General features: G+C 39.3%; 1 protein-coding gene and 1 pseudogene across 1 annotated transcript in view; one reads left to right on the top strand and one right to left on the bottom strand.

The window, feature by feature from the left end:
- Window positions 1–24,443, bottom strand: part of OTC (ornithine transcarbamylase) — a 99,053-nt gene that overhangs the window by 20,760 nt on the left and 53,850 nt on the right. Inside the window, exon 5 of the mRNA XM_054472092.2 lies at window positions 18,534–18,621. Coding sequence (XP_054328067.1) covers window positions 18,534–18,621 — 88 coding nt within the window. The remainder of the gene's footprint in view (window positions 1–18,533; window positions 18,622–24,443) is intronic.
- Window positions 3,961–4,484, top strand: LOC129024842 (protein Cripto-like; annotated as a pseudogene).

Genomic DNA, 24,443 nt, shown 5'->3' with positions numbered 1-24,443 from the left:
GGTTAACTTTTGACAGTGGACTAAGATAAGGGGTTTTCAAATTTTGCTGCACATGAAAGTCACTTGGAGAGTGTTTGTTTGTTTGTTTTTGAGATGGAGTCTCGCTCTGTCTCCCAGGCTCGAGGGCAGTGGCGTGATCTCAACTCACTGCAACCCCCTCCTCCCAGGTACAATCGATTCTCCCACCTTAGCCTCCCAAGTAGCTAGGATTACAGGCTCACCACCACACCCAGCTAATTTTTGTATTTTTAGTAGAGACAGTGTTTTGTCATGTTGGCCAGGCTGGTCTCAAACTCCTGACCTCAGGTGATCCGCCCACCTCGGCCCCCCAAAGTGCTGGGATTACAGGCGTGAGCCACTGCACCCGGCAACTTGGAGAGTTTTTTAAACTCTTGATACCCAGGCCATATTCTCTATCAATTAAGTCAGAAAAATCAAAATCTCTAGGAGTGGGACCTAGGGATCATTATTTTAAAAAATATTCTTACTATATTCTAACGTGCTGCCAAAGTTAAGAACCAAAGCTAGCACCTTGCTCCTCAGAGTAGCAACATCAGCATCATCTGAGAGCATATTAGATCTTCAGAATTTCAGGCCCCACCCAGGTTTACTGAAGCAGAATCTGCATTTTAACAAGGTTTCCAAGTGATTCATTTGCATATTAAAGTTTGAGACTCCTAAGAAAGAGGGAATTGAGACCGCCATATTTTTGAAAGCATCATCTATTATTTTCTTAAAATCCTAACCAGGCAATATATCAAGAGTAGACAAAGCTTCTGAGATGGCAGCCCACAAAAACAGAAGACTCCGTCTATAATATCCTTGGCAGGGAGGGAATTGAGGGAAAAAGGCAGCTAAACTCCTCTGAGCAAAGAATAGTTCACCACCTTCTGTTAAGGCCCTTCTCGTTAGAGAAGCAACTACCCTTACTTATTTGATGCCCTAAGACAATGGTTCCCAGACTTGGGTGTGTATCGGAACTAAGTGAAGAACTAATACTAATAGATCACACGGAAATAGAGTAGGTCCTAGGCCTTTGTCCTCTTACTAAAACAGACATTCTGTTTTTCATACTATAAGAATGCAGGCTTCCATCATGGAAAAGTAACTTAAGTGGAGGTAGATATGTCAGTAAGGTATATAACTATAATCAACTATCAATTCCCTATTTCAGATGAATTGGTTAATTTTATGATGTCTAAAACCCCAAGAAAGAGAGAGAGAGAAGAAGAGGGTGGGGGCAGAGGGGTGTTTCATCCTAGAGGTCATACTTCAGACTTCTTTAAACATGTAGCACTCCCTAAAGTGTGTACAGACAAATAAAAAAAGTCTGGATTAACATTGCAGTTGACCTTCTGGAATCTCATAGCCAGAAAAGCAGATTTGACTTCTATTATAGCCTCTCAAATCATTTTAGGCAGCTAGGACCTTCGGCTGCCAACCTGTTATGGTTTTCTCGAACTTTACAGTATGTTGTTGAATTTTGCTAGATTTAGTGTGTGTCACATGCAGACATTATGTTAACCTCAAAGATGAAGAAATCAAGGCCTTTTAAAACCTTGAAGTCATTAGAGCAAGGTTAGGAAAGAGTGGGGAAGATGAGACTGAAAGACAGAAATGCTAGCAGAGCAATTGGAGAAGTCAACGACCTGTACACATGAGTCTTTCAAGAAAATTGAAAAAAAGGCAGGTGTGTTTTTCTCTCTTTAACAAGTCCCCATCCCCAAAACTCCTGAAGCAAAGCAGTCAAAAGATAAGCATACATTTAATTTTTCTGTTTATAATGTCAAGCTGGTATCCCTGGAACCTCTGTGGTGTAATTTCATGGGAGTGTGCCTGGTTGGCTTTATTCAGATTGCAACACTTTTCTAGAACAGAGGTTCTTTACTTTGGCTGCACATTAGTATCACCTATGGAGCTTTTACAAAATCCTGATGCCATATTCTGCTTTTTGGAAGGTTAAATCAGAAGCTATGATAGTGAGACCCATATCAACATTTTTAAAGCTCCCCAAGCTAATCCAATATGAAGACTAGGCTGAGAACCATTGTCCTAGAAAATAGAGAGTGAGAGAGGAGGTGGGAGGAAAGTGGGCTACTGTGCCGCTGGATAACACAGTGGATCAATGTAGAGGAAGAAACTCTTAGTAATTGCTGAAGTCTCATACAATAAGAAAAGTAAGGGATAACGATATGATAAGCTATACTGGAAAGAACAAGATTTTACACACTTATAAAAGAAGTATTTTCTTTAAGCTCAGTCACTACCAAGAGGAGTCCCAAGGCAGCAGCAGTAGCTATAGTCTTTCCCCACTTGACACTTGTAAACATCCCTAGTGACCAGATTTTTGTCTCTAATATTGTTCTATTTAAAAAAAAAGAACCAGAAACCATTAGAGGATAGTCAAATTTCATGTTATTGGGCAGAATAAAATCAGAATAGGTCTGTAACATTTTGTTCTTGCCAGGAAACAAGAGTGATTTGTTTTTTAAATGGCAGAGGCACTGCTGAAAGAAAAACAGTCAGCTTAAAGGAGCTCCCATTTTTCAAGTTGTGATCATTTGTAGTAATAAAAATCATGAAATGAAATAAATTATGCTTCTAAAGGGACATGATGCACATAAGAAAAAAGTTAATGTAAATAAAATGTACAAAATTATAATAGTAATATCAAAGAAGAGTGAATATTATGTACATGTAAATTTATTTACTTAAATAAGTAGGAAAGTGTTTATATATAGCTATAACTATAGATAGATATTTGTGGGGTTTTGTTAAGTATATTTCTGTTCATATAGTATAGATATGTATTGTTTTTATCTGCATAAGCCACAAATTACTAACATCATTTGTAAGCCAAACAGTCCTAGAAATAGTAGAAAAGGTACCATGAATAAACAGGCCTCAGCAGCATTTGTGGTCTTATATATAAGTGAACTAGAAAAGGAGTGCAGTGGTTAGCTAGCACCAGTCGCATATGCAATTTCCAATGAGGAAAACAATAATAACCATTTACTCCAAAATACTAACTTAGTTAAATGTCCATAAAAAGAAGTCTAATTTTTTTTTTTTTCAGACGGAGTCTCACTCTGTCGCCCAGGCTGGAGTGCAGTGGCATGATCTCGGCTCACTGCAACCTCTCCCTCCCAGGTTCAAGCAATTCTCCGGCCTCAGTCTACCGAGTAGCTTGGATTAGAGGCATGCGCCACTACACTTGGCTAATTCTTGTATTATTAGTAAAGACAAGGTTTCACCATGTTGGCCTGGCTGGTTTCAAACTCCTGACCTCAGGTGATCACCCGTCTTAGACTCTCAAAGTGCTGGGATTACAGGCGTGAGCCACCGCACTTGGCTAAGAAGTCTAAATTTTAAGATTCATTTCTCTGTTTCTCTGGAAATGAAATCTTTTGATGATTTAACTAATTAATTACAACACAATGCCAATAAGAAAGGTGAATGTTTTAAATATCGAAACCAGGCCAGGTTAATATATTATTAAATATTGCAGTGAGTCATGTGCTGCCAGAGATTAAAAACAAACAAATAAAACTTAAATCTTCTACATTTCTTTAAAAATCAGAATCCATGGCAGGGCGCAGTGGCTCATGCCTGTAATCCCAGCACTTTGGGAAGCCGAGGCAGGCGGATCACCTGAGGTCAGGAGTTCGAAACCAGCTTGGCTAACATGGTGAAACCCCGTTTCTACTAAAAATACAAAAAAAAAAGAAAAATTAGCCGGGCGTGGTGGCACGTGCCTGTGATCCCAGCTACTCAGGAGGCTGAGGCAGGAGAATCACTTGAATCCGAGAGGCAGAGGCTGCATTGCACTCCAGCTTAGGCAACAAGAGCAAAACTCCATCTCAAAAAAAACCAGAATCAATTTAAAAGATAAAAAAAATACGGCTGCTCTCTCTCATTCTCTGGCCTGCCTAAATGTTCAGGGGACAATGACAGAGTGTAATTTTGATCATGGCCATTTCAAAAGCATTTGAACTGGAATCAGTTGGCCAGGTTGGGTTGGGCCACCATAACTTGCATGTCTATCTCAGGAAGACTTGGCTTTCAGAGGGGACAGCACTCAGCCCCAGGAGGATCCTGCAATTCGTCCTTATCTCAGAGTTTGTGCCATCCATGGGGATACAGGACAGTAAGGAACGAAACAGAACCTGCTGTCTAAATGGGGGAACCTGCATGCTGGGGTGCTTTTGTGTCTGCCCTTCCTCCTATGGATGGAACTGTGAGCATGTTGTGTGCAAAGAGAGCTGTGGGTCTGTGCACCATGACATCTGGCTGCCCAAGAAGTGTTCTATGTGTAAATGGTGGCATGGCCAACCCCTCTGCTTTCCTGAGGCATTTGTACCTAGTTGTGATGGCCTTGTGATGGATGAGCACCTCATGGCTCCCAGGACTCTGGAATACTACCATCTGCATGTACCACTTTTATGCTAGCTGGCATGTGCCTTTCCATACAAAGTTACTATTAACCGACATTTACCTATTTCCAGAAATAACAATTTTAGATATCATGCAAATTTCATGGCCAGTAAAGTCTGCTGCTCCAATGTCCTAACTGAAAGAAGATCATTTGTTACTTGCCTTAAAATAATGAATACAATTTTGGGAGTCCGAGGCAGGCAGATCACAAGGTCAGGAGTTTGAGACCAGCCTGGCCAACATAGTGAAACCCCGTCTCTACTAAAAATACAAAAATTAGCTGGTTGTGGTGGCATGCGACTGCAGTCTCAGCTACTCAGGAGGCCGAGGCAGGAGAAACGCTTGAACCAGGGAGGCGGAGATTGCAGTGAGCCAAGACCATGCCATTGCACTCTAGCCTGGGTGACAGAGTGAGATTCCGTCTCAAAAAAAAAAAAAAAGAATACATTTCCATAATGGTCCCTAACACTTCCTCACTCCTTTAATGTACCAATTACTTCTTACCTCTGCCCTGCCCTCCCCTCAGAAACTACTTTCCTTTTTCAAAAGAAAGTCAGCCGTATGTACATTGTGCCCAAGTCCCATGTTTCTTGATTCATGTAACTCTACCAAGGTCTTATTAACATGGTCTTTTAAACAATTGAATTATATCTTCAGATTATTAAAGGCTAATCCTAATGTGAAACTGAGGATAAAGTTTTGAGTAGAGTTGATCAAAATCAATTAAAATGGTCTCTTTAAAATGAAAGAAAGCCTCTTTAAAGGGAGGCGGTGGAGGGAAGGATCAGAAAGCGCTGGGGTAATAGAAATCTGTCTGCATGTGTGCCAGGGAGATGGGGTAAAAAAGAGGAAGCAAATGGGAGAGATGGACAGGAAAAGAGAAAATGAATTACTTGACTGATGATTAGGTGGATGTAGAGAAGCAAGTTAAAAGGCTAAACTGAAGGGCAAGTTTCCATCATCTATAGAAAGTTATATAAGACAGACTCTCCTTTTTTCTAACAGCATTGTAAAAAGAATGAAATCTCCTTGGAAAAAAATTATACCTAAATTTCCCCAACAAGATTGCTTAGTAAATTATGTTTTCTCCAAACTATGCAATTATTTTAACTGTTATAAAAGAAAAGAAAATGTTCACAATATATTTAGTTTTAAACCAGGCAATAAAATTATATATTGTAAAGCCTAATTAAAAAATACATTGTGTATATGTGTATGCACAGTAAAAATGGGAAATATATTGACAAAAAGTGTCATGTGGTAGACAAAATAATGGTCCCCAAAGATGTCCATGTCCTAACCCACAGAACCAATGAATATATTGCTTTACTTGACAAAAGGAATTTTGCAGATTCATATTCATAAGTTAATGATCTTGAGATGGGGAGATTCCCCTGGGTGGGCCCAATATAACACTAGAGAATAAGAGAGAGGCAGGAGGTTAGAAACGAGAGGAGAAGCTATGAAGACACTGGGTTTGAAGATGGAGAAAGGGGGCCTCAAGCCCAAGGATATAGGCAGCCCTTGAAAGCTGGAATGGACAAGGAATTGGATTCTCCTCTGGAGCCTCCAGAAGGAACACAGCCCTGTACACTCATGTTAGACTTCTGCCCTCCAGAACTGTAAGATAATATATTTGTATTGTTTTAAGCCACTAAGTGTGTGGTAATTTGTTAAAGCAGCAATGAGAAAACAATATAGATTTCATGACAAAAACCAAAAACTATGTGATAAAAAGATATTGTCTAGTGGCCAGCAGCTTGAGTTTAAGTCACCTTGAATTTAGCAACCAGTTCCCACTAACTAACCAAAATTAAGTGGCCAGTAATCCACTTAACCTGTATCCCTGACTTCCTGAGGTGATATGTTTGTTCTTTCCAGTCTGGAAAAATTACATAAACCCTGAGAAAGTATAAAGAGTCTCTTGTAGAATTTCCAACAATTCAGCAACATACAGAAGTTTAAATTCCAGGACCATACAAAAGTAAAAATAAAAGGAGATTTAAGAATAAAAAAACAAAATTAAATCTATGATATTAACAGCTGTGTGCCCAGTTTTGTTGTCAAAATAATAATCGGCTCTGTAATCAATGTGGTATTTTACATGTATTTTTTCCTTTGTAAGATGTTTAATGTAGGGAAATCTGAAATATTAGGCTTGTGATTAAGTTAAATGTTTAAAAGCATTTCATTAAGTTTGCAATCAATGTGTAAATGGTTGAGTAGATTTGTTTTGTTCACTTAATATACATTTGATTTATTGGTTGTATAAGTAGTGTGTGAATATTTAAAGCAATGAAAATTTGAATATGCATCAGAATTACCAGGAGGACTTGGTAAAACACAGCCAGCTGCTTCTGATTCAGGAGGTCTGGGTTGAGGCCTGAGAATCTGCATTTCTGAAAAGCTCCCAAGGGCTATTTATGCCGTTGACTTGGTGGCTGTGCTTTGAGGAACGTTTATTATTTTAGGTTTAAAAAATGCTAAATGTTTGACAAATTCATAAGGTTATAAAATTGGACTGTAAACAAAGGACAAAGGACAAAGAGTGCGGAATATCCCTGTAGGCACAAAAAGCCCCTTGGACATTAAAGCACCTGTGAGCAAAAGGGAGCATGACAAAGCCTGGCAGAAAATGCCACTTTAGTCCTCTTTCAACCACAGGAGCTTCAAGTAAGGTGGAATCCAATGATATGGGGGTTGAGAGGGAGCAGCTCCTAGGTTGCTTTCACATTGGACTCACCTAGGGGAACAAAGATATTAAAGACACTTAACTAGACAATTAGTTCATATTATTTTGTGAATGACATTGGTATCTACTTCATGCTTAAAATTGCTAGAAAACACCATTTTAATTCTTCCAGGCTACTAAAGATCTAAAGATCTTTAGTAATAAAAACAAACCTTTTCACTGGAAACAATGACAACCCTGTAACTAGAGCTGGACTGCAAGCACATTAATAGTAATCTGGGATTTATAGAGCTCTCCATCAATCTAAAACCCCAGCTTTAAACATTGCAAGAGCTTTATTATACATGCTACAAATGAAAAGTTGATAAGTTGAAAAAATACTCTCTGGTTCTGTAATGACTTTTCATTTTGGCCTCTTTTCATTTCTATTAATATATACAGTTCTGCTTGCCTTCCAGTGCATTCTTACAGCTCTGCAGACAATCTTTGGCATTAGCCAACAATGGTAGCAAAAAGGCTTTTGCAAAATCCAAATTACTCAAATTTAAAGTTTCCCACATATACCAGCTTGCCCTGGAAGTTTAATGGCCAATATTAGGATTTTTCAAAAATGATTAACAAGTTAAAACATGTGTTCAACCTATTTTGTCTAAATATTTAAAATGTCTAGTTTCATTCATCATCTCTTTTCCTACTGTTTAGAAAAAGGAAAGGCACGGCATGAAACTTTAAATGGAAAGACGGTTCCAGAGATAAAATGTTAACATCCATTATTTCTGGATGATGGTGGTATCAGTGGCTCTATTTTTTTAAATCTTCTTTAGTATATTCTATCAAAAGGAATATTATTTTAATAATCAGACGAAATATCATTCAAGAAAGGAAATTTCTCCCAAGTGTGACTTTGAAAGTAATTGAAAATGCCCCAAGTCTTCTTAGAGCAATGGCTAATTCTTGGTCTTAATAAAGAAATGTACAAGATGAGCCTGGAACATCTTGTCACACCACAAAGCAAGACAGTTATCAAAGACTGATGGAGTTAGGTCAAAATGACCCAACTTGAACAAAGATGACATTGACCAAATATGGGACAATTGGATAATTAATAAGAATAATAATCATAATAAATTGAAACCTTCAAATGTATTAGCATCCAATGAGTTTATAAAGATACTAATAAAATGGGAGAACAATGAGAAGAGTCATAGCAAGACCAATTCTAACTCAATTTCAAAGATAATTCTCAGTCAGATTGTATAAACTTTTGATGAGAACAGTCAGTCTACATAGATATCAGACAAAATAGCTGAGTATGTAAAGAGTCCCTTAGTACTGGGTACTTTTTTTTTATAGTTTAAGTTTTAGGGTACATGTGCACAATGTGCAGGTTATTTACATATGTATACATGTGCCATGTTGGTGTGCTGCACCCATCAACTGGTCATTTAACATTAGGTATCCCTTCCCCCTTCCCCCACCCCACAACAGGCCCCGGTGTGTGATGTTCCCCTTCCTGTGCCCATGTGTTCTCATTGTTCAATTCCCACCTATGAATGAGAACATGCGGTGTTTGGTTTTTTGTCCTTGCGACAGTTTGTTGAGAATGATGGGATGATTTATGCAGGGCTCAGTGACCATTTTGAGAGAGTGATGGTCACTCTCTCCATGAAAAGGATGGTCGCTGTAAATAAATCCTTTCCAACCCTTAGTTTCTGTTGTTGTTTGGTGTTTTTTCTTTTGGTATAAGATGGAAACTTATTTAGGAATTAACGAAAACATCCTGAAGGCTGAAACAAAATAAAGCAAAATGAAACAAAAAAAGACAATAAACGAAGCCTCTCATGACCCCAGGAAAAGCTGGTGCAGAGTTAGTGCGGTTGGGTGAACAAATACTAAAAAATAAAAAACAAGTAGTGTGCTGGGCCAGATCAAACATGGATGTTGATGAGCAAACATGGATGTTGATGAGATGGACAATCATACAGCAATCCTGGTGCTCTAAAAAGGAGTTGAGTTGTTCCTAAAGTATTGGAACATGGTGAAAGTGTCTCAAAAGCCAAAGGCAAACAGAGGTTGTATTCTCATAGGGTCCTGTTATCCATTTTCTCTTTTGTCTCCATCCTGCCTTGTTTGAATCAGACTGCATGCCCTCTAAACTCCAGTTTCTTTCACTGACAACTCTTACCAGTTGAACAGCTGACTGGGAGATAGAGGAAGGATGTTTTGGTTGTGCATATTACATCCTTGAGAACCCTGTAATCACTTAAAAATGGATGTTTCTGATTTTATTTTTTGTCAAATTCGGCCAAGTCCCAAAAGGAGACTAAAGCAGACTTAATCTCTATCCCCAATGTAAATTGGTTATGAGATAAACTCTCTGAGTCTCCCTCTAGGAAACAGAATATTCTAGCCCTCTGGCATCTCTACCCAGATGATTTTAGTTATATCAACATAAGAATGATGAGGAAATAAGATAGAGAATACTCTCAGCAAACCTAGATGGGTTCTTGTCAAATGGGCTGGTGTTGGAAGAAGCCAGAGATGTTGAATAAAATTGCCATATTCAATTTATTAATGAAGGATCTATAATGGCCAGGTTGTTTTGATTTAAATGTTAGAGCCCAAGTTTGAAGACCTTAGAGAAAAATGGATGGGGTATAATGGCATTTAGAATAATTTCTTCAAAATGTGCTAATGGAAGTTCAGTGGGTCAGTGTAAGCTGTTTAGGAAAACCACAGAGATAGCCAAAATTGAGTCAGTGCTTGTCTTGAGATTGGGTTAGATCGTAACTTGTTTCAACCAGCATTACTTGAATTTCTTCTGTACACGTGTCCTTTACAAGCACGATCTCATTTACCCTTATATAATGCATTAAGATAAGTATAAGTATCTCCATTTTGCAACTGAGGAAGCTGAGACTCAGAAGCATCTGGCCCAAACCATAAGGGCTAGGATGTGGTAGAGCTGTGAATTGAACCAAATTGTGACTCTGCTTTGAAGCCCCTGTCCTTGACACTCTGGCACACTGCCTCTAAGAGAATATATCATTTTTCACGCTGTGAGAGAGTGGCTTTTGTCATCATTTTTCCCAATAATACAGAATTTTCATAACTGCTGGGTTCTTGGTGTTCTCTGTAAAGATTCATGGAAGTATCATATTTCCCATTAGGTACCAATTTATTACTACCTCATGAGATATGTATTTCCCATTAGGTACCAATATTTTAAAACATTTTACCAAAAATCGTAAAACATTTAACATTTTTAGTCTGGACATAGTTGGTATAAATACCTGAATAACAATATTCCAGCTTTTTTTTTTTTAGAAATATTCCTTTTAATATGACAATGGTTCACTCCTCTTGAGGATTGGTTCTCATCCACAAATCCCTCTATAACTTTCATTATTTGAGAATAGCAATGATTGGAAACCCCTTTTATGGTATCATAGGGATATGTGGATATGTGGTTATAGTGGGTTGAGTGGTGTTTCCCCAAAATTCATGTCTACCTAGAAACTCAAAGTGCGAGCTTTTTCAGAAGTAGGATATTTGCAGATGTAATTAGTTAAGATTAAGTCATATGGAGTAGGGTAGGTCCTAAATTCAATGACAGATATTCTTATAAGAAGAGGAGAGGATACACAGAGAAGCCCAGGCAAAGATGGAGGCAGAGTTTGGGGTGATGCCAAGGAATGCCAAGGATGACTGAGAGCCACTGGAAAGGGAATTGTGGTCCTGTTGAAACATTGATTTTGGACTTCTAGCCTCCAGAACTGTGGGAAGATAAATTTCTGTTGTTCTAAGCCACCATGTTTGTGGTTATTTGTTGTAGTGGCCCTAGGAAACTAATACAGTGGTCTACATTCATTTTCTTTTCTACTGGTTTTACAAATTAGCTGAACACATTTTAGCAGTCACTACCATAAGTAAATTACATCTATAGGGAAAGAAATTAGAGTAGAACAATGTTACATTATTTGGTTTTATATGGAGCCTTTCATACACGTGGTTCCTGAAGCTGCATTACTAAGTACTATATGAGAAGACAAATGACTGTGAAGCTATTATGCACTTTTCAGTAGTACGCTGAGCATTAGGCATGAAAAGCTGTCATTACAGAAGAAACAGAAAGCCTTGAAACTGGAGTGATAATGCCCCACTTGCTGTTGCTAAATTCCATATGATTTAAAACTTCTAAAAAATCAGTGATCTGAGTCATGCGAAGGTGTCACTTCTGGTGTCACATCTAAAAGGACAAGCCCAGAGCAAGAAAAAAAAAAAAAAAGAATATCCAGTTCATAACCCCGGTAGAGCACCTGGTAACTGACAAAATCTGAAAATACCCTCACATCTGAAGTAAACTTAACTGAATATCTATGTGTATGTTTTGTGTTTTCTGATATGTTAGGGGGTGAGAAAGAGCTCCTAAGAGAGACTCTTCAATAAAGGGAAGTGAGCAATAGGACTGATTCTATCCAGGGGAACCTAGGCCTCCAGGGATCCGTACTGAAGCAAGAAAACAACTCAAATCTTAAGGCTGTCTTCCCATGGATATAACATACACTCCCTTACCGGTTACAGTACATCTAGGTAAAAGAAATTGAGCAAAATTCAGAAGAGAGATGAGAGCCTGGTTATGCAGAAAAAAGCTAACATAGCGCCTTGAGGTGGCTGTCCTTCAAAGGGCTGCTTACAAGGCTGACCCTTGGCTAGCATCTAGGAACTTGGACTTTAGGAGGGTTCCCACCATTCCCAGAAATGAGAAGGGTGGTCCAATGTGCCCAAACTGTTTCTATATGCACTATGTTTTATGCTGAACACCTGCTTTCCTTCTGGGTGTCTGGAATTTGGGATCACCCTAGGCAGAGGGCACTTTTGTAACCAGTCCCCAATAAAAGCCTTGGGAACTGGTTTGCTGGGGAAATTAAGCACATCCTGTGTGACACCACTGGGAGGGGACTTGTGGAAGCTTGTGCCTAGTCTCCCCTAGACTTTACCTCATGCACCTTTTTTCTTGGCTGATTTTGCTTTGTTTCTTTTGTTGTGACAAATCTCAGCCATGAGTATCACTGTATGCTGATCCCTGTGAGTCCTTCTAATAAATGATCAAACCTGAGTGTGGTGTTAGAGACTCCAACATATCAGCTCCTCCAAAACATCAGTGGACAGCTCCACCTCAGTGCTCCCCTTCAGTCACCTCTAGATTATACAAAATGCAGCTCAGACCAAGCTAATGAGATTTCAGCCACAATATTCTGTATAGTGAATAGGTTTTATTATTGTAACAAGGAAGAAAAGAACAATACATTTTTTTCTCTCCTTAACTGTCAGATCTTCTTTGGGATACTTGTTTATTATGATCTAATTTTTAAAATCTTACTTAACTCTAAATGTAAGACTTTTTTATTGTAATAATACTTCAAATGAGATCTAAAAAGCTTCTGCATAGCAAAAGAAACAATCAACAGAGTGAAAAGGCAACCTATGGAATGGGAGAAAATATTTGCAAACCTGTGTCTCACAAGCGGTTAATGTCCAAAATATAAGGAATGCCTACAATTTAACAGAAAAAAAATAAAAGTCAAAATTAAAAAAATAGGCAAAAGACTTGAATAGATATTTCTGCAAAAAAAGGCATACAAGTGGCTAAAAGGTATATGAAAATGTACTCAATATTACTAATAATTAGGGAAATACAAATTAAAACCACAGTGCAATATCACTTCACACCTGTTAGGATGACTATTATCAAAATGACAAAAGATAACAAGTGTTGACAAGGATGTGGAAAATAGGAATTCTTCCGCACCATTGGTGGTGATGTAAAATGGTGCCACCACTATGAAAAACAGTGTGGAAGTTCCTCAAAAAATTAAACATAGAATTATCATATGATTCAGCCCACTTCTGGGTATTTAGCCAAAGTAATTGAAATCAGAAACTCAAAGAGATATTTGTATTATTGTGTTCCTTGCAGCACTATTCACAATAGCCAATATGTGGAAACAACCTAAATATTCATCAACAGACAAATGGATAAAGAAAATGTGGTATATATTTACAATGAAATATCATTCAGCCTTACAAAGAAGGAAATCCTGGCATATGCAATATCATGAATGAACGTGGAGAACATTATGCTAAGTGAGATAAGCCAGTCACAGAAGGACAAATATTGCATGAGTCCACTTATGTGAAGTATTAAAATAGTCAAATACATAAAAGGAGAAAGTAGAATGGTGGTTGCCAGGGGTTGGAGGTGGGGGGCAATGAGCATTGCTGTTCAACAAGTATTTCAGTTATAGAACATGAATGAATAAGTTACATATATATATATATATATATATTTTTTTTTTTGAGATGGAGTCTCACTCTGTCACCCAGGCTGGGGTGCAGTGCTGTGACCTCAGCTCACTGCAACCTCCACCTCCTGGATTCAAGTGATCCTCCTGCCTCAGCCTCCTGAGTAGCTGGGATTACAGGCACACCCCACCACGCCTGGCTAATTTTTGTATTTTTAGTAGAGACGGGATTTCACCATGTTGGTCAGGCTGGTCTCAAACTCCTGACCTCGCGATCCGCCCACCTCGGCCTCCCAAGGTGCTGGGATTACAGGTGTGAGCCACTGCATCGGCCTTTTTTTTTTTTTTTTTTTTTTTAACAGAATCTTGCTCTGTTGCCCAGGCTAGAGTGCAGTGGCAGGATCTGGACTCACTGCAACCTCCGCCTCCTGGGCTCAAGCTATTCTCCTGCCTCAGCCTCCCTAGTAGCTGGGACTACAGGCGTGCGGAATTTTTTTTTATTTTATTTTTAGTACAGATGGGGTTTCACCATGTTGGCCAGGCTGGTCTCCAACTCCTGACCTCAGGTTATCTGTCTACCTCGGCCTCTCAAAGTGCTGGGATTACAGGCGTGAGCCACCCCACCAGGCCATAAATAAGTTCTAAAGATCTGCTCTACAATACATTGGATTTTGAATGTGTATTTAGGATTTTTATTACTTGTTCTGATTTTATCTTTCCTTTCTTTGGTGGGTGAGACTGAGGACCAATCTGTAAGGTGCTTTTTTAAAAAAAAATCAGGTTCAAAATGTGTTTCTTTGAAGATTTTAGAACATTAATGGCTTCCCTTCTGTTCCTGAACACATCCAGTTTGTTGCTGCCTTGGGCTTATGCATCAGCAGTTCTTTCTATGAAACTCTTCCCACAGCATTGCGTACCTGGCTCTGTCATTTTATTGAGCTCTTAACTTTCACCTCCTCAGAGAGGCCTTCCCTGACCACCCAATCTAAGGCAGCCCCCACCCCACCAACAAATAACCCGGCTTTAGCTTCATCGTAGCACTTATTTCAACCTGCTCTTCTATTCATGCTTTATTCATTTGTTTAGCAAAAGCCTCCCCGCTCCAGAATGCAATTTCACTCCAACAAGAAACTTGTTTGACTTGATCAGCATTTTATTTTATTTATTTCTTTGAGACAGAGTCCCGCTCTGTCGCCCAGGCTGGAGTGCAGTGGCACAATCTCAGCTCACTGCAACCTCCTCCTCCCGGGTTCAAGTGATTGTCCTGCCTCAGCCTCCTGAGTAGCTGGGATTACAGGTGCCTGCCACCACGCCCAGCTAATTTTTGTATTTTTAGTAGAGATGGGGTTTCACCATGTTGGCCAGGCTGGTCCTGACCTCAGGTGACCCACTCCCACCCCCCAGCCCCTCGGCTTCCCAAAGTGCTGGGATTACAGACGTGAGCCACCACACCCAGCCTTGATCAGCATTTTATTCTCAGTGCTAAAACAATGTCTGAAGAAAAATGAGGCGTTCAATAACTATTTCTGAATAAATGAATAATTAAATCATTTGAACAAATAAGTGACTCTTTGGAAATTGCATTTAACAGCTTTCAAGAGACTGGCCCGGTTTCTTTCTTTCTTTTTTTTTCTTTCGGTTGCTACACTCACTATATTCTCCCTCAGGCTCTTCTTTCACCAATGTGCAGGCACTTTTTATTCAACCAGGCCCCCAAAGCAGCTGGACCAGCAATGAAGAAGCAACACTGTCAATCAGTGTCAGGCATGCACGATTCTTTTGATTTGAAAGGGCCAGCAATGTCATTTAATCATCCTCCAATCCCTTTGCACCTTAAAATGTTAAACTTCTACAAAAAGCAAACGAGGCCATGCTGGTGCGCTGCACCCACCAACTCGTCATCTAGCATTAGGTATATCTCCCAATGCTATCCCTCCCCCCTCCCCTCACCCCACAACAGTCCCCGAAGTGTGATGTTCCCCTTCCTGTGTACATATGTAACTTACCTGCACGTTGCGCACATGTACCATAGAGCCTAAAGTATAATAATAATAATAAAGAAAAAAAACACACACAAAAAAGAAATAAAAAGCCCTAAATGAGTAGCAAAAAAAAAAAAAAAGCAAAGGAGGCGATTGCTGAGGGTTACAAGGTGCATATCAGCAAGGTAGATGTCATTAAGATTTGCTTCCTTGCATCTTCATCTGTGGAAGGCGGTGGATTTATCTTGTCTTCTTCAATTTAGCTTTATTGAATTTCTGAATCTCAGCATGTCTTGTTTGTCAGATATTTTGGCAGATTAAGCAGTAATGAGGTACACAGAAGAAAGTCAGATTTCTACAATAGCTACTCTACTCCTTTTTCTGATATCCCCCATCTCCCATCCCAGCCTCTTCTGATATTGTACTATCCTTGTTCTCTTTGTACCCTGAGGATTTCCTCCTCCCCCTCCTTAATTGCACCTGTTCTCATGGCACAGCCTTCTGCAATTCTCCCACATTGAGACCATGGAGCTAATTTTTACCACCGAGCTTATATTTGTTTCCTCAGCTCTCAACTTCACTCAAGGTCTTTATCTCCAATGGCTTGTGAACATTTGCACTCAGAGGTTCAAACTTTAATGCAGTATGTTCAGTACCTAATCTGTCACTTTCTCCACAAAGCAGAAACTCCTTTCATTTTCCTGCTTCTGTCTTTTCCCTTCATTGATTGTGCTTGGTATACTTTCATTGTAATAAATCATAACTATGAGTATGACTACATGCTGAGTCCTGTGAGCCCTCCTAGTGAATCATCAAACCTCTGGGTTGTCATGGGGACCTCTTGACGTGCAAGTCAATGTTTTCTTTTCTTTTTCTTTTTTTTGTCTTTTATTTTCTTTTGAGATGGAGTTTTGCTCTTCTTGCCCAGGCTGGAGTGCAATGGTACTATCGCGGCTCACTGCAACCTCCGCCTCCCGAGTTTAAGCAATTCTCCTGCCTCAGCCTCCTGAGTAGGTGGGATTACAGGCATGCGCCACCACGCCCGGCCCAATATTTTCTATAACTTGTTTCGCTGCCCCTCTCGTGGGCTGAATAGAAGCAGCATTATGGGGTAATCAAAACAACACGGCCTTAGAAAATAAAGACAGCTTGATTTAAACCCTGACTTAGTCAGCTTCTAAGCTCCATTAACTTCTCTGAGCCATGCTTTCCTCATCTATAAAACCAGGCCAATAATACTTACTTTGCAAGATTTTTAAAAAGATTTAGAGATAATAGCACAAGAGGTCCACAGCAGACAATCTTTAAGGAGTAGCTATTATTTTCAGTGTTTTGGATAAGATAAAATGGTCAAAATGAATTATGTGGACTCCATTTCATGGACCCATGTATTCATGCAGCAATGGAACTATAATAATTATATGGACTCAAAATGTCCCAATCATTTTGGAACTTGTAACAAAAAAACATCTGTAAGCAGACTGTTTTGCTCAGGATCTACGTAGAGCTCCTCTAAGGACTTGCAGTGAGAATTGTGTGGAGAGCAAGCCCAAAAAAGAGCACGTTTATACCCATCCTCAATTTTCAGCCCATGCTTGGCTGTTTGTCTCTTGCTCTTGGGATCCTGCCCACTGCCCTGATTTCTGGATCCTGATCTCTTTCTGACTGCCAACCTGCACTGCTCAACTCAGCTGTTCCTCCCACTGAACCCTCTTCCAACCAGTGCTTTACATATGACTCATTCACCATCTTTCACCTGGTCCTATATAGAGGATCCCCACTGAAACTTTGCTTGGATATGTCTCTGGCTTCATCCCTTGATCAGCTTGTAATATTTGCTTTTGAATAAAGTATATTTCACTTTTGTGGAAGCAGAATTATTAGACAAATATAATCCCAGTCAGTGGCAGATTATTTGGAAGAAAAAATTTATGTTCCTTGATTCCTTTTGTCCCTAGAATCCAGAGGCTAATCACACTTCTTAATACTTTCATTGTCCCATCTGAAATAACATAACTAAAAGGTTTAAAGATGAGTTATTTGAAATCTCTTCAGCAAGTCAAATGAGGTGAATTCTTTAGTATATACTAGGGTGGTTGCCATAAAAAGCAGACGGTATCTGCAAGAAATAACTTTATGGCGTATCATTTTCAGGAAAAGAATCATTAGTCTTCTCTTTTGAGGGCAAAACTTTTAACAAAGACATTTGCTCTGAATTTTTTAGCCAGACATGATGTAGTGGTATGAGCATTGCATGAGGAGTCAGGAGGCCTATGCTTCAGTTTCATTATAATATAGTGGGGAAGAGCCTTTCCCCATCTCTCCCTTCATCTAGATGGGAGTGAGCTACTAGTACTTCCTAATGAAATATAAGTGGAATTGTTTGCACTGCTTCCCTGCTAAGGTGGCTTTGAAACAAGTATGCCTTCTCCATGCTCTATTGTCCTTGGTCCTGGCTGGATGTTAACACCCAAACTGACCTTGGAGGTCACATGTTGAAGATGGTAGAATCACTCTCAGCCAGTGTCCCTGAATAACCCACATAAATTAACAACCTGTTCTTCCCTTTTACCAATCAGGAACATCTGCACTATGTTAACATATTGACATTTGAGATTTTGTGTTATAGCAGCTAGTCTGTGCCTAATTAAGTTGTTTCACTTCTTTCTGACAATTTGTTTGGGTTGTTATAAGGATTAAACAAGTTAGAAAAATACCTGGCACATAATAAATGCTCAATAAATGTTATTAATAGTTATTAATATTATTACCTAGTCTGATAGTAACTAGCTATGAGTCACTGAATGTCAGTTTCCCTGGACTTTCATTTCCTCCTCAACTGTTAAATCTAAGAGTCATACTTGATGAACTCAAAATTTCCATAAGTTTGAAATTTTATGATCAGAAGCTTCTTCAAAAAATTGCCAAGAAAAATTATTTCAACCGATGGAAAGTGGCCATAGGATGAGGGAAAGGCATTCAGAACATCAGGGAAAGAGGGAAAATGGAGAACGAACAATTAGAGGGAAAACAATTATTTAAAGAGAATTATGTTTTATTTTTGAAATTTATCCATCAGATTCTGAAATCAGCTTTGGAGAGAAGAAAATATTTACAAACCGGGCCGTGTCCGTGAGACTTTCATTCACACCCAAATGAATATCTTGTGTGGTAAGAAAACAAGGATGTCCTCCCAGAAGTGCAAAGCCTACAATAAAAAAAAAGAAAAAAATCATTTTGAAAAAACAACTAAAGTGGAAAACAAAATTACAAAGAATTGGCATCATCTCAACTGAAAAGTCAAAATCTTTAAAGCTCTCCAACTTCTCTGATAGAGAATTCCCATGCAAAGCAAAATGAGGAATTGAGGGAAGTAGATAAAATTTTGTGCTCAAGTACTTAACTCTCCTTCACATGTGTGCCCATTTCTCCACCCTCTTATTCAAGACCTGGCAATAACGAGGCATCATTCCCTCTTTGGGGCTATGCCTGGTTTTGGTTCTCTAAAATATATAAAGCTGGCTGTGTGCAGTGGCTCATACCTATAATCCCAGCACTTTGGGAGGCTGAGGCAGGTGGATCTCCTGAGGTCAGAAATTCAAGACCAGCCTGGCCAACATGGCAAAACCCTGTCTCTACTAAAAATACAAAAATTAGCCGGACGTGGTGGCAGGCGCCTGTAATCCCAGCTAGTTGGGAGGCTGAGGCAGGAGAATCGCTTGAACCTGGGAGGCGGGGGTTGCAGTGAGCTGAGATCATGCCACTGCACTCCAGCCTGAGCAACAGAGCAAGACTGTCTGAAAAAAATAAAAAAATAAAATAAAGTATATGACGCTGTCTTGATTGGAAGATAAGGAAAACAGTAAAGTGGCCCTTTGACTTTTTTTACTCTTAGTGACTTGAAACCACTATCTCAATGCTTACTTTCTTTTATTTTCAAGCCTTTCATTTTTATTTATTTATTTTTTGACACAGTCTTCCCCTGTCACCCAGGCTGGAGCCCTTTCATCACACATTCTGGGGAAAATTATGGGAGATGGTGACATCCAATCAGAACTTTACTATCTCATTTGAGACTGGTTTAATGCTCAGAATTTCTCCAACACATAAAGGCAAATACACATAATTGCAAGATAGAGATTTGTCCAAGGAATTTTACAAACATTACTTTTCCCCTCCTTATTATGCCTGATTTATCCTTTGGGAAATAAGCAACAGTCACAATTTGCTAATCCCATTTGTTTCCCATAAACAGGGAAGAAATCATTAATTGCACGGTGAATTGGGGAATGAGGAGTTTCAGACCCACAAAGGAGAATTTGACTCAAAATCTCACGAAACATCCCACTGAAGCCTTAACACAGTTTGAATATGGACTGATATTAAATGATATTAAGGAATCATTATTTTTGTTCAGTGTGATCATGACATCATAGCCATATAGGACAATATCCTTATTTTTTTTGAGATACAAACTGATGTATTTTGGGGTAAAATATCATTATAGCTTTAATTTACTTTAGTTCAACAACCAAAACAAATAGATGAAGAAGGCAACATATTAACAATTGTTAGACTGATGTAAAGGATATTGGTATGCTCATTATGCTAATCTTTTCACTTTTCTGTTTATTTGAAAGTTTCACTATATAAAGTAAAAATCAGAGGCAGGTGGATCACGAGGTCAGGAGATTGAGACCATCCTGGCTAACACGGTGAAACCCCGTCTCTACTAAAAATAAAAAAAATTAGCCAGGTGTGGTGGTGGGCGCCTGTAGTCCCAGCTACTCGGGAGGCTGAGGCAGGAGGATGGCATGAACCCGGGAGGTGGAGCTTGCAGTGAGCTAAGATCACGCCACTGCACTCCAGCCTGGGCGACAGAGCAAGACTCCATCTCAAAAAAGAAAAAAAAATTAAAAATCAAACCCACACAAAGCAATGGTCCTCATTTCTGTTACTGTATATAAAATTAAATAATTAAAGTCTACCTATTTTATACTCAAAAGTGTTCTCTTAAATATGCCTAGACCAAATGATCTTTAACTAGAGACCACCATGTTCTGACCCTAGCAACGACTCTTCACAGAGTATAATCATATGACGGCACATTATTAACATTCTTTCATTGAATCCCTTAGTCTGACAAAGTGTACAGTAGATATTACAAGAATTTTATAGAAAAGGGTTCTGAGAGTCAGAATCTAAAAAATTGTGCAAGATTGTTTTTAAGTCTCCACAGCCCTAGGCCTTGCCATAGGGAAGCCAGCTACTGAGTCAGCTCAAAGTGTGATCTACAGAGACAGAATGACATAGTGGGACGGGACTCAGCCTTCTTCATCTGAAAAATAAGACAGTTTGCCTAGAGTTGTAGGATCCGTTGCAGATCTTATGTGCTAGGTGCCAGGTAGGATCAAAGAATATGAAATGCCCAAACAGTCCTACTTGCTATGGGACCTGTAATGAACATTCTGACCCCATTTCTGATGTTTGACTGTCCACCTCTCCCTGCCTGACCGTTCAGCCCTACATCTGGGCAAGCTGATAAGAAAGTTCAGGTGCTCCCTCCTTTGGCACTAGCAGGAGGTTCAAACTGCACAAACCCTACCCTGCACATGGGAATCCTCATCCCAGCCCCATTGCCAAATCACACTAGAACTCCATATCGTTTCTCTGCTCTCTGAGGCTACTTTTGGACCTGCTTGGGAACCAGACCTACTATCCCCAGAAAGCCACATGATGTGAGTAATAAACTTTTTCATATCTTCCTGGTGCATGTGAGATATTCTCACTGTCAGCAATCAAACCAAATTTTAGGTGGATGGCACATCTCCTGTCTGTGGAGTAACTACACACCACAACAAGTCCTGGCCTCACCGTATGATTCTGAAATTTATTCATTCATTCTGAAAATGTGTGCCTGGTGCTGTTCTAGGCACTGAAGAAAGCATTGTAAACAAGATACAAGTCTTTGACTACTTATTAGCTCTAATAATACTTGCTTTATATATCTGGGTGCTCTAGCATTGGGTTCATATATATTTATTGTTGTTATATTCTCTTGCTGAATTGGCCCCTTTATCATTACATAATGGCCTTGTCTTTTTTTTCCAGTTTTTGTCTTTCAAATGGGGAGAGACAGAGTATAAACTGAATGAGTAAATTAAATATATTGTATGTTAGATACTGATAAGTACTATAAGAAATACAGAGCAGGGAAGGAGAATAAGAAATTTACAGGACCCGAGTTGCAATTTTAAGTAGTATGGTCAAGGAAGCCACACTGATTGTGGGACTTTTGAGTAAAGACCTGATGAAGATGGATGGGTGAACCATAGAAAACATACGAGATAGTGGGAAGAGCATGTGCAAAGTTCCTGTGTAAAGGTCATGATTGGTGGGTTCAAGAGACAAGAGGCCGGGCGCGGTGGCTCATGCCTGTAATCCTAGCACTTTGGGAGGCCGAGGTGGGCGGATCACCTGAGGTCAGGAGTTTGTGACCAGTCTGGCCAACATGGGGAAACCCCATCTCTACTAAAAATACAAAAATTAGCCGGGCACAGTGGCGGGCGCCTGTAATCCCAGCTACTCAGGAGGCTGAGGCAGGAGAATCACATGAACTCGGGAGGTGGAGGTTGCAGTGAGCCAAGTTGCACCACTGCACTGCAGCCAGGGTGACAGAGTGAGACTTCGTCTAAAAAAAGAGAGAGAGAGAGCGACAACAAGAAGGTAGTGTGGACGGTGCAGAGGTGAGGCTGCAGAAGGAAGCTGGGGAGAAGGCAACAACTTTGACTTTTGTCTGGATAAAATGGGAAACCTTTTAAGGCTTGGAGCAGAGGAGGGACACGATTTGACTTACATTTTAATTGGATATCTGTAGCAGGGCAAAAGCAGGGAGACAAGTCAGGAGACTGTTGCAAAAATCTGGGTGAGAGTTGATAGGCTGGAACAAGGTGATAGCAGTTAACGTGTTGAGAAAATGGTTGGCTTCTTCATATGTTTTGAAAGTGTATCTTTTCAAAAAACCAACTTTTTATTTCATTGATCTTTTATATTTTTTAATCTCTGTTTCATATATTTCTGTTTTGATCTGTATTATTTCTTTTCTTCTACAAATTTTGGGTTTGATTTGCTCTTGCTTTTCCAGTTCTTTAAGATGCATCATTAGGTTGTTTATTTGAAGTTTTTCTATTTTTTTTGATGTAGGCATTTATTGATATACACGTCCCTCTTAGTACTGCTTTTGCTGTATCCCACAAGTTTTAATATGCTGTGCTTCCATTTTCATTTGTTTCAAGAACTATTTACATTTTCTTCTTAATTTTGTCAATGACTTAATGGTCATTCAGGAGCACATTTTTAAATTTCCATGCATTTATATTTTTTCCAAAATTCTTCTTGCTATTGATTTCTAGTTTTATTCCATTGTGGTCAGAAAGTATATTTAATATAATTTAAGTATTTTTTAATTTGAGGTACTTGTTTTGTATCCTTGATAATGTTCCATGTGCTAAGGAAAAGAATGTGTACTCTGCACCTGTTGGGTAAAATGTTCTGTAAATATCTATTATGTCCACTTGGTCTATAGTGCAGATTAAGTCTAATGTTTCTTTGTTGATTTTCAGTCTGCATTATTTGTCCAATGCTGAAGGTGGAGCGTTGAAGTCCTCAGCTATTATTGCACTAGGTTCTATCTAACTTTTTAGCTCTAGTAATACTTGCTTTATATATCTGGGTGCTCTAGCATTGGGTTCATATATATTTATTGTTGTTATATTCTCTTGCTGAATTGGCCCCTTTATCATTACATAATGGCCTTGTCTTCTTTTTCCAGTTTTTGTCTTGAAATCTATTTTACCTAAGTATAGCTACTCCTGCTCTTTTGTAGTTTCCATTTGCATGGAATATCTTTTGCCATCCCTTCATTATCAGTGTATGTATGTCTTTAGAGGTGAAGTGAGCTTCTCAACTGTTCACCTTGCTTCCTACCTCACTGAAAAAATCACAGCAATAAGAGGAGAACTTCCAGACTCTACTCCATTTCCCGACTAGTCAGCATCTGTACTCATATACTCTGCTTTCCTTTCTATTAAGCATAGAAGAATTTCCCATGCCCCATGTAATGCCTCCACTCGTGCACTAGAAGCCACTCCCCTTGCCTACTCAAAGACATTGCTCTAGCAATTCCTCCCTTTCTCCCTTATGTCACCAACATCTTGAATGGGTTGTTCTCATTTTTTCACACATTATTTAAAAACAGATACAGATTTTCTCTTTGTCCTAATTTCCCTGACAAGTATTCCTTTAATTGTTTGCTCCCCTTTGCAGCAAAGCTCTTTGTTCTTCTTTCTCTTTCTAGATCCTCTCTTCTCATTTCCATCAAACCTATAAGGCTTTGTCCCCTACCACTGCTGCACCAAAACTCCTCTCACCAAAGTTATCAGTGACCTTCACGTTACTCCATCTAGTGGCCATTTCTGAGCCCTCTTCCTTCTTCACTTAGCAGTATTCAACAAAGTTGATCTTCATTTTCTACTTGATAAGCTTTCTTCACACAGTGTCCAGGACATCACATCTGTTTGCCTTTGCATCTACCTTGTTAGTTGCTCCTTCTCAGTCACCATTGTTGGTTCCTTCTATTTTTCTTGACTTCTGAATGTTGGTGTGCCCCAGGACCAGCCCTTGGTTCTCCTCTCATCCTTCAATCTACACTTACTCTCTTTATAATTGTATCCAGTCCCATGGCCTTAAATATCATCTATATGCTGGTGACACTCAAATATCTCTAGGCCAGATTTCACTCCCAAATTCCAGACTCATGTCCAACTGCTTTTTTAAACATCTTTGCTTATATGTCTAATAGACACTTCAAACTCAATACATCTAAGACCGAATTCCCAACCTTCCCCTTTCCATTTGTTCCATCACCGGCCTTCACATTTGCTCAGGCAGAAATCTTAAAGTCATCCTTGATGTCTCTCTCTTACCCAATACATCAGTAATCTTGTTGTCTCTCTCTTCAAAACATACCTA

Source organism: Pongo pygmaeus, chromosome X (genome assembly GCF_028885625.2).
Source record: "Pongo pygmaeus isolate AG05252 chromosome X, NHGRI_mPonPyg2-v2.0_pri, whole genome shotgun sequence".
Lineage (NCBI taxonomy): Eukaryota > Metazoa > Chordata > Mammalia > Primates > Hominidae > Pongo > Pongo pygmaeus.
Note: the sequence above shows the minus strand (reverse complement) of the source record. Positions and strands in the feature narration are given on the sequence as shown.